The sequence below is a fragment of the Primulina eburnea genome, chromosome 11 (genome assembly GCF_022965805.1).
Source record: "Primulina eburnea isolate SZY01 chromosome 11, ASM2296580v1, whole genome shotgun sequence".
NCBI classification, from domain to species: Eukaryota; Viridiplantae; Streptophyta; class Magnoliopsida; order Lamiales; family Gesneriaceae; genus Primulina; species Primulina eburnea.
Window position 1 is genome coordinate 36,247,683 of NC_133111.1, and position 11,222 is coordinate 36,258,904.

General features: G+C 33.8%; 1 protein-coding gene and 1 pseudogene across 1 annotated transcript; one reads left to right on the plus strand and one right to left on the minus strand.

Annotated features, from left to right (window-relative positions):
• Positions 1-1,510: 1,510 nt before the first annotated feature.
• On the minus strand, positions 1,511-2,900 carry LOC140805583 (protein ANTAGONIST OF LIKE HETEROCHROMATIN PROTEIN 1-like; annotated as a pseudogene).
• A 521-nt stretch (positions 2,901-3,421) lies between these two features.
• Positions 3,422-10,611, plus strand: LOC140805584 (uncharacterized). The gene is made up of 5 exons (XM_073161847.1): positions 3,422-4,382; positions 6,260-6,342; positions 8,641-8,752; positions 9,858-9,910; positions 10,043-10,611. Exons 1-5 carry the CDS (start codon positions 3,476-3,478, stop codon positions 10,184-10,186), a joined length of 1,299 nt encoding a protein of 432 aa, XP_073017948.1. The 5' UTR covers positions 3,422-3,475; the 3' UTR covers positions 10,187-10,611.
• The last annotated feature ends 611 nt before the right edge of the window (positions 10,612-11,222 follow it).

Consider the following 11,222-nt stretch of genomic DNA (forward strand, 5'->3'; position numbering starts at 1 on the left):
GGTGTGAATGATGCAGGTAAGCAGGTTGATGAGGAGGTTGGAAGTGCCGAAGTCTGAGTAGGTGGGATTGAATATGCGCACGTGACCCCGAAGACCATATATTTTCCGCACATCATAATTTGTTATAGGAGTGGACATGATTATTTTATACGCTTTTGTTTTGACATGTTGATGGTCGTGAGAATTTTTACTTGCTTCCTGTTATTTTATTTTTTAACGTAAGTTTAGTGTTGTCGACTCGGTGAATATTTTTAAACTGCAGTATTTTTATCGGTCATTTGATTACATCTATTTTTAAATGAGAAATCTTCTGCAATATTGGATGGATACATAAGTTATGAATTTTCGAAGTTTAGCTTGCAAAAAGGAAAAAAATTTCTTATGGCATTTTAAGTAGTAGATGATTCATATTCTCTCGTCAAAGTCCTTCATCTTGAGTTTTTGAATTTCTACATGGCTACAATGAGTTTGTTTTATTTTGTCTTATCACTTCCCTCGTAGAGTTGAATCAGATTGTCTCATATTTATTTCCCAGTAGCACACATCTTGGTCCTAAAAAATGTAATTTTGTCAAAAGTCTTGTATAATATATCTTTTGTCACATTATATATGTTTTTGTCATCAGTGGTCCGTTCTGATCGTTGTTTTTCTAGCATTTGTGGTGCACCATCTGTAATGGCTAATGCAATGTGATTTGGATTAGTCTATCAGTAATTAATAATTGATAAATATTTTTAGAATGTTTGGATCGATGTCCATTCAAATATATTTTTGTTGTTTAGAAAAATAATATCATAAACTTCAAATTTACCATGTTTATATATATATTTTTTGTTGATTAGAATTGATTTCAAGTTCTCCTGAACTTATAAAACAATCAATTTATTTTATATTAATATGTATAAATAATAAGATATAAATTTAAATTTTTGATTAATGTTATAATAAAATTATAATCGAAAATCAATTGAAATCCAGCCATCGTTCCGTAAGCTAATTATAACCAAAAGAACAAAATTTTTTGAACTGTTGACACGATAACTGGTTCTTTAGGGCATCCGCATCCGTTCTCATTAATCCATGTTAATAACTCTCCATCTCCTCAAAAATTATGGGGTCCAAGAGCCACATATTCATTACATTAACACTTTCCCATTATTAACACATACCCACATTCATTTAATATCAACTTTCATTATTTATGGGTCCCACTGTCCACTTACTCATTTTTTTTTATTTTTAATTATTTCAATATCTTTCTAATATTTTTAAAATTTTACAACAAATATTACTAAAAATAAATAGTATTATTATTTTAAAAATAACTTAATTCCAATATTCATTAAAATATTATTAAGAAATGAAAAAAAAAGTTGGACTCTTTTATTTAAAATATTATTTAAAAAATGAAAAAACAACTGTTTAATAGTTTTATTGATTATTTTACGAGTTTCATTTATGTAAATTTAAAAATTTATTACAAATTTGACTGAAAGCGTACACATAGGAAATAACAGTTGAATATAATAAAAAACAACATATAAATCAAACATTTTGAAATTTGTAATAAACTGACTTCACTAATTGTTGTTGTACTCTGTCCAAATATGCTCAACTAAGTCGGCACGAAGTTGGTGATGTACTTGAGAGTCACGTAGTTCGGAATTTCTACGGAGATAATCATGAAATCCTCGGTTTGAGCCCTGGACAGGTTGTGCGGGTTCGTCACCTTCGTCGTTAGACCAATTTGTCACGTTACACCCCTCATCCTCAACAATCATGTTGTGCAAAATAATGCATGTTAACATAATATATTTTAATTTTTTTCTGTACCAATAACGAGCTGGACCTCTAACAATCGTCCATCTAGATTGGAGCACTCCAAATGCCCGTTCAACATCTTTTCTTGCAGACTCTTGTCTTTCCTTAAACAATCTCCTTTTAGGATCCTCCGGACAAGGAAAAGCCTTAACGAAAGTAGCCCATTCCGGATATATTCCATCCGTTAGATAGTAACCCTTCGTATAATGAGTGCCATTAACTGTGAAATTGATCTCCGGGGCATTTCCTTGCAAGATATTGTTGAATATGGGAGATTCTTACAACACGTTAATATCATTACGTGAACCCGCGACCCCGAAGAATGCGTGCCATATCCACAGATCTTGAGATGCGACTGCTTCAAGTACGATTGTCGGCGACCCATGGCCTCTGGTAAACTGCCCTTTCCAAGCAACTGGACAATTTTTGCACTGCCAGTGCATACAATCAAGGCTACCCAACATGCCAGGGAATTTGTGTTTCTCTTCGTGCATTTGAAGAAGACGTTGAATATCATCAGCATTCGGCCTTCTCAGGTATCGATCACCAAATATTTCAACCACATTTTGGCAAAATTTGAAAAGACACTTGATGGCAGTTGATTCCCCCATACGTAGGTACTCATCAAGATGGTCGGCAGGGACTCCATAAGCCAATTGACGTATAGCAGCTGTGCATTTTTGTAGTGGTGACAATCCTTTCCTTCTAGCAGCATCGTTCCTCAGTTGAAAATACATTGAATTGGCCTCAAGTGCATTCACAATGTGAAGGAATAACTCTCTTCGCATACGAAATCTTCTTCGAAATATATGATCTCGATACACTGGGCTGGAGGAAAAATAATCATTGACGAGCCGCAAGTGACCGGCTTCACGATTTCTTTGGATGAACCTTCTTCTTCGTCGAATCTCGTTACTACTTTCAGAAGATTCATGTATTTTTCTGCTTAGTTCAAGCATGCATAACATCATTTCTTCTCCCGGATCATAAATTTCGTCATTAACTTCAACTTGTACTTCGTCTTCGCTTGTTGGGCTAGAGCTAGAGCTGGAGCTGGAGCTGCTCGAAGAATGAGACATTGTATACAAATAAGGATTAAAGAAATAAATATTGAACCTACGAATAAAAGTTTGAGAATGATAGAGAATATATATTGAGTGTGGTTGATGAGTAGAAATGTGTTGGATGAATGAATAAATTTGTAGAAATTGATTTGTATTTATAGTGATTTTTTATTATTATTTTATTTAACTAGCCGTTGGTGAATAATTTTGCCGTTTGAAAAGAGCCGTTGGTGATTCCGTTCCGGAGATTTTCTTCAGAACATGCCTTAATTAGCGACGGTTTTTGAACAACCGTCGCAAATAGCGACAATTGTTAAAAAACCGTCGCAAGTAGCGACTTTTATTAAAAAACAGTCGCAAGTAACGACGCTTTTCAAGTTGCGACGGTTTACGAAAAACCGTCGCTATTTGCGAAATAATGCCGTTCATTCTAATGAATTTCTTGGCTGCCATGTCACCCTAAAATTAATAACTTCTACACCTACATTGGTGTATGAACATTAATGGACGTTAATAACCACCCATTAATGCACCAACGTGGGTGCCCTTACTGATGTACTACTGTCTCCAAAAACCTCCGGCCACCGCGCATGGCGACCATTACCAGTCGCTTCCTCCCCCTTCGCCTTAATACCCACCCCGTTTTCCGACCTATTCCGCACCACTTCTCCACGCCCTCGCCCTCTGATCCTTCCATTCCTCCGGCTGAATGTCAAACGCAACCCTCGTTTTCCTCAAATTTCGAACAAGTAAAAGCCAGTCTCCGAGAACAACAGCCCAAAAACCGCCCTTGTACCCTCCGTGGACTCGTTCCATTCTCTGACCCTACTCCTACGCAAGCGCCGGCTTCTAAAATCGCCCCCTTAGAAGAGATCCGCCACAAGCTCGCTGAGTTCCGCCTCCGATCCTTCGCCCCTCCCCCATCTGGCTCTTCCGGGAAGTTCATCTCATTCCAGGAGCTCTACAAAAGAAACGTTATTTCCACCCCATACGACTCAGAGAAAACGTTTGTGGGTCCAGAGGCTGGTGGCAGGCTCTCGTACGGTGCCATTCGCGAGAGCCTCCGTCAGTTGCGTGCGACTGCTCCAGCTCCAGCTCCTGAAAACAGACATGATTCCACCGGAAAGGCCATTGATCCGATATCATTAGCTAGGTTTAAGGATAACTTCAAGCTTCAAGCTTCAGGAAGCGTGGCCGATTCACCTACAATTACGGTTGGGAGTGGTCGGTTACCCTCGTCCATTTTGGGAACTGGGAAAGAGAATGATGGGAATGATACAGGGACGGAGCTTGTAAAGTTGTATGATTATTCGGAGCTGGGGATGAAGCTGGGGTTGTTGAGGCCAGAGAAGAGGAAGGGGAAGTGGTTTTCACTACAGGAGTTGAATGAGAGGCTTGTCAAGTTGAGGAAGATCGAGGAGGAGGAGAAAGAGTTGATGGTACAGGGTGTCACTTTTAAGGACATTGAGGGAGTGTTTGTTGAAGGCGCGGCTTTCTGTTGATGAGAAAGCAAGGAAGAAAACAAGTATGTTTTGCTTTGTCTCCTCATATATGTTATAATTGGTGAAATGCCTGAGTTTTCATGAGATAGTGCCTATAAATTCACCAACTGGAGCTTGGGAGGCCATATAGAAGAATTGAACAAGAGTAGAAGTAGGGACTGAGGGAGAAATGTGGCAATTTTCAAAATCAAAGAATGACAATGCAATGGCATATCTGTATGTGATATTATTTTTAGTAAGCATGCTATCGGTGATGATTTCATGGAATCTTAAAAACTTTTAGAATTAGAATGTTAGGCGAGTGAAGTAGATTCTTTTGGGCTACAATCTACATTAGTGATATTTACATAGATTAAATAAAAAGATAGTAAAGCAAGTAAAAGTGCGATAAATCGACAAATTCATTGAGGTTCGAGGAAACGTATATGCCCATGCCCAACTTCAATGATTCTTGCTCCGGTATTCAACCCGATACAGATCCTCATGATTTTGATTTTTGAATAACTTGAAGCTCAACTTTTCACAAGCATACTCTTTATGAACAACCTTTCTTTGGTAATAACATCTCAAAAACTCAAGCAACAATATGTACAGCTTGAAGGAATTCAAGACAAAATCAAGAGCTCATATGAGCTTTGATGGATGCTTTGTTACCTGAATTGATGATGGACAACTCTGCCAGAAACCTCTATTTATAGTGTTAGGCCAAGGAAAGAGACTCCAATCATCCGATCTATCTTCCCATGATCGAATGCACAGTTTTGTTGGATACAAGATGTCGGACGACTCTGATCATAGGAACTGTTGTCTGTTTTTGTATCCATGCATTAAATAGCTTCACTTGATTGTAGAAACTTAGAAACAACCGAATCCGGATGTGCATATGATGAACATGTCTGGTAATGCAGAACAGGTGTCTGGTATTTTTACTGGATATCCGTCTGGTTGCCATTTCCTTGATATAAATGATTTGATGCACAAACAGATATTCATTCAGGAAAAACCGTAATTCAGTATGGGACTATGGGCTAATGATCTTTAAGCACAAGATGTTTGGTGTGAACCTTAGAGTGAACTGCCTAGCAGGCTAGCGTAAATTTGAAAAGGCGATTAAAGTATGAGAACTAATATTTGGTCCTTGAAACTGAAGCCTGGTTTCTGATAACAGTCGATGCTCGATGGAATGCTGAAGAAACTTGGAAAGGATGTTCCTATGAAAAGCAATTACTGTTTTTTCACTCTTCTAAAATCATGCTGGCACTCTCTACCATGTAACTTAACTACGTGCAACTTTGACTGAACACGGAAGCCGGATGGATAACTGTTCTTGTTAAATTCTGGAAATAACTAGCTTTCTTTTGCAGTTGGTTGTTTTGATTCATGCATTTGATTGCACAATTGGGACAGATTTAGTAATGAATCTGCAAGTTTTGAGATTGTAAAGATTAAATGTGCTTTAGGCTCAGCATAAATTTTGTAATTGATTTTATCGTTTGTTGGGATAATGATGGAATCGAATCCGCTGCTTGAAGATTAGGTTCTAGCTTCTGTTTGCATTTTTCAAAGCTTTGTAACAATTTTATTTCGGTGAAGTTTCAAATTAATGAAGCAAGAATGCATTTGGATTTGATGTTATGTATGTGGGAGCCTAGGTAAATTGCAAAATATCCGATGAGAGTGGAACAAAAACTGACATGACATATACACCTTTTAGAATTAGATGGATGTTAGCATCATTGAAGCGCAGATCTTTTGATTTTTTTGAATATACAGTGCAACAAAAAACTTGGGCTTAAACGCAGAAATTGTTTCGTAGAATCGTAAATACTTTTAAATGCTTCCATATGCTCAATATCTATTGTGTATTTGCAGTGCTGAGACTTGATATTTTGGGCAGCCTAGGCGAAACACAGAGCTTCATGGACTCGCCTCCAAAAGAATATTTAGTCGAGAAGGCAAGTCTTGCTATTTTGTTTTAATCATGTTTTTTTAAGGCCATTTTTCTTAGTAACATGTATAGTCTTGCTCCCTTACCTTCTATGGCAGCATTCTTTTTGTGGAAATATAAAAGCTGCTTTTTGTAGGAGTGATGGTATAATATCGGCGAGATTATAATTTATAAAAGTGTAAAAAGCATGATGCAATTAGTTAAGAAAGAAATAGACAATTAGTTATTTGTTTGGTATGTAATATTCAAATTTCAGTCTATGCCTTATGGATTCGTGTTTCCTGGTCTGTTCATCGTCAAACACAATCTTTTTACCTCCTTTCATGTGCTATAATTTTTAGTTTCTGTTGCCTTAGGGCATGCTTGGCAGAAGGGAATGAAGTGAGAATTGAATGAACATTCCTCTCATTCCTTATACCCGTGATCGATATGATATCGGAATGAGAATGTCCATTTCCATGGGACTGTTCACACCCCTCATTTTCTATATGTATAAATGTTTTCCTAATTTAGCTTAACTAGTATAAATCTATATCTTAATAATAATAATATTTTATTAAAATTATAATTATAAAAATTAAAATACCAAAATAATAATTATGAAAATATTAATATTATCAAACAAATCACTATTATTTATGTACATAAAATGATGATAATAATATTAATAATTAAAATAATAACTTAATGATTACATAAAATAATATAAAATATAATAATTATTATAATATTTTATTGAAGGACAATTATTTAATAAATAAAATACTACTTTTAAAAATAAAATTTAGGTCAATAGTTATATTAGTTTCAAGACAACTATAATTTTATAATAATTAATAGAATATCAATATTCATAATTTTATTATTTTTTAATAATAATAATAAACAACATTTTTGTGTATTTTGAAATTTAATCAAGAAATTATTTGACAATTAAAATAATTTAATTCCATTAATTTTTCATTTTTTTTGTACAAATCATCTGAATGGAATAAACTTCTCATTCCATTCCTATTCTCATTTCATTTCAAAGTTGATTTCATTCCTATCTTATTCCATTCCAGTGTACCAATCATGGCTTAAATGGATTATTTATGTTAATTCGTTAATGAACGCATTTACTTCCTTAAAAATTCTGTTCCCCTTTTATTGAGACATTCTTTATTAGTATTAGAGTCTCCCTGCACGCATTGCATGATTGTAAAGTCAATTTTTTTTATAGCTAATTTTATTTTTTGTACAATTACTCTTGTTAAAAAAATTAGGAAATAAATTTGTAAAATGCAATATCAAATTTAAAGTCTTCTGATTTTAATAAGTTTTTTAATATTTTTTTTTACATAAAGTTGATTTGTTGTGCCAAAAAATAGGGGTATTTTGGAGATGGAGAAAAAATCACTATGATACTAATTTGTCTATATTAAGCTCAAACTTAATACATAGTATAAGAATTATACCAAGTGTGTATAAGAATTATACCAAGTGTTGGATGCACACTGAACGTAAATACAAAAACTTGATTCTCTTCAATATAAATGCATGCACTATATTGTGGATTATTTTTCAACATTACCTTTTATATTTTCTCTGTCTTATTTACGGTAGAGTAGATGCTACCTGTGGGGGCAGTGCCCTCACAGGATCTCAGCCATTGATTCTCAGCCATTGATTTTACATGGTGATTAAATCTGGACCTTTGATCACTTCATGGGGTGTATGTGTGTTTAAATATGGGCCTTTGATCACCTCATGGGGGCAGTGCCTCACAAGATAGGGTGAAATAAACCCTTATTTACAGGTGAAAATGTATAGAGGGGAACCAAATTCTTGCCTTTCTTTGATATTTCAATATAATTTTTTTAGCCGACTTGAGACTCGGAAAAAATGAACTAATTTTGGCTCGTGGTTAACTCAAAGTTCAAATTGTTTGCTTCGAACCTAATTATTGAGCTCTATCAGTAATTACTTCAACTTTGTCACGACTTTGTTAGCTTGTTTAGTTTTGAATGTGTTTATAAATTAATGAATATATTAAAGTTTATGGGTGGTTTGGAGCTATTGAACAAAATAATTGGGACTTGAAAGCTCTGTTCAAGTTTGTTAATTTGAAACGTTATTAAGCAAACATGGAAAAAGTATACAAGCCGGCTCGATTCATTTGCACCTCATAATTGATGATTCTTGGTTATAAATTATTGCCTTAAAAAATATGCCCCACCTTTTTCTGTGACATTGTTAGTATTCTACAAAGTTGGATGCGGCACTTCTTGCTTCTTATACTTAATATTCTTTATGTGGTGTGCAGTATTTTCATCCTGACAATATGTCGGCTTCTGAGAAACTAAAATTGGAGCTTGAAAGAGTCAGAGCTGAATTTAAAACATCCGAATCAGATTGTGGTTCTGCCCGTATACAAGGTAAATTGAATGTAGATTTAATAGTTAGGCTGTCGATGTTTTGAGGGAGTATCTTGATAATACTGAATTACACAGAAGAGTTTTCTTTAACGAAAAGCTTGTCTTTAAGTAACAAATTGTGTAGCATAAGCAATGCGAATATGGTATTCTGAACTGTTGTTCTCTGCTACATTAATCCAATGAAATATAACAGCTGTTGAGAAAAGTATAAATGAAAGTCATTTCTTTGTTCGAGTGATGACTTAAAAAATCTGACTCCTACATTTGTCTAGATAATTAAAGAAGGTTAAGTTTTGAACAACCTTAGTTAGTTACGCACCAAATCAAATAAAACCCTTGACATTTTCTAGAAAAAAATGTATATATTTTTAATTGATGGAATTTTTGTTAGTGAGAACTGGAGTGTATATTGGTAATTTTGTACTTGACATACCAAATTAGGCGAAAACTCCTTCCTAAGGTGCTCTTGTATAATGTTTAAGTAGAGATAGCTCTGTTGCATATATGCTGTGTGTATTTTAATCAATTATGAATCTAACATGTTATTTTCAATATCAAAATTTATTTGATCGTATTATCTTTAAGTGAAGGATGTCATAGAAAATTAAAATAACAGTTCTAACATTAAATTCTTCTTTAATGCGAATCCCCAATATCAAGAGAGAGATGTATTTTAGGAAACATAACAGCTTTACTAAAGATACGATAAGTGGTGGTTTTTAATATATAGTACAGATGGATACTGCAGCTTAGATCGATAAAATTTCATTGAAGGTTTACGTTACCTAAACACATCATCGAAGGTTTCTTGAATGATAAGGTCAAGGCTTGACTGTGGTACAAATGGAGAAGAGCGGCAGGGTGCGATTGTGGTTTTGGAGAGTGTGATTGTGGTGTGGTTTTGGAGAAAGGTTGTTTTGGATGATAGAGAATGACTTGTCATTCACATATGTCGTTTTTTTTCACATTTGGAGAACAGTTGTTTTGGATGATAGAGAACGACTTGTCATTAACAGATGTCGTGTATTTATACCATCAGCCGTGCCGTTGGTGCTGTGTTTTTATTTCATTAGCTCTCGTCTAATACGATATTCCTTTGCTGCAGTTGCTCAACTCACCACAAAGATCAAGCATCTGTCAACTGTTCTACATAAAAAGGTTAGATCGCCAATGAACATGATTGTCCTGTCTCTTTTGAAGCTTAGAATCAAACATCTCGAGTTCTCGCTGAACGGTTTCCTATCTCCTATTGTATCATACGTGGCCGTGTTGTGAAACGCAATATTGTAGGATAAGCATTCTCGGAAGGGTATCCAAGCTATGGTTCAAAGGAGAAAGAAACTGTTGAAATACCTCCGACGAACTGACTGGGATTCTTACAGCATGGTTCTTTCAAAGCTTAGTTTACGGGACAACCCAGATACAAAAGCCTAGGATATTTTGTAGTTTAGAAAGACTTTTTGTAACAGTAGATTAAAATTTCCTTGAAATTTTGATTCCTCTGATGGTTTTGATTTAATCTGTTCCTGTTCCTCATCTTCTTCACACAACATTACAGCTTATTAATTATAATATATCTTCAGTATTTAGAATATGAATTGTAGTAACTAATACCAAGTTTAGGTCAACTATGCTAAAGGCTTCTCCAACCCTGCTCCATTCCCAACTGGAAATTAGGGATGATGAACAGTTTTGTTCCAGATATGGAGCAACATTGTAGCCGCATCAGGTATGGTGCAACACTAATTTGTTATTGTTTTTGTTTTATTTTAATTTTTATGGATTTTTTTAAGAAACTTATATTTTTATTACTGGTGTATAAATGGATTCTATTTATTTATTAATTATGTATTAAATAATTTTATTATTGGATTAAAGAATATAAATTTATTTAATAAATAATTTAATATTTATCGTTTGAAATATTTTTTATTATTTGATGTTGAATTAACATTCAATTAACACATTCACAAAATAAAACGTAAAGACATGAACGAGATCCAGTAATATGAATGCAATAGTTTAATTTTTCAAATCAATTTTATAATTTATTTATGTTTGGTATTTAATTCAATATACAAATATTAATATAAAGTAAATAAAATTAAATTATTTTATTCATTACTAGAACTAAATTGTTTTTTTTTATTTATAAAAAATAATTTAATGAATAATTAGTTTCATTAAACTTATTTGAGTTAATTATTTTATTATATTAGATTAATTAAGACCTATTTGCCTAGATATATTTTAATTTCCATTATTTTCTTGAGCCGAACGAGCATACGAAGTATTAATATCTATATTTGCGTTCGTATATTACTATTAAATTGAAAATGTTAGAAGCATAATTTCACATTAATATTTAATTTAAAAAAAGTACGTAATGACAGAAAAAGTAACAAGAACAACAAACATCAAAATATTTGGTAGTCATTAAGTAGGCTTATGATAATTATAGATTAATTTT

Coding starts and splice junctions, on each gene's coding strand:
- LOC140805584 (XM_073161847.1), top strand. CDS start 3,476: ATGGCGACCATTACCAGTCGCTTCCTCCCCCTTCGCCTTAATACCCAC. Junction 4,383..6,259: donor TGTTGAAGGCGCGGCTTTCT/GTTGATGAGAAA, acceptor GTGTATTTGCAG/TGCTGAGACTTGATATTTTG. Junction 9,911..10,042: donor CAACTGTTCTACATAAAAAG/GTTAGATCGCCA, acceptor GCAATATTGTAG/GATAAGCATTCTCGGAAGGG.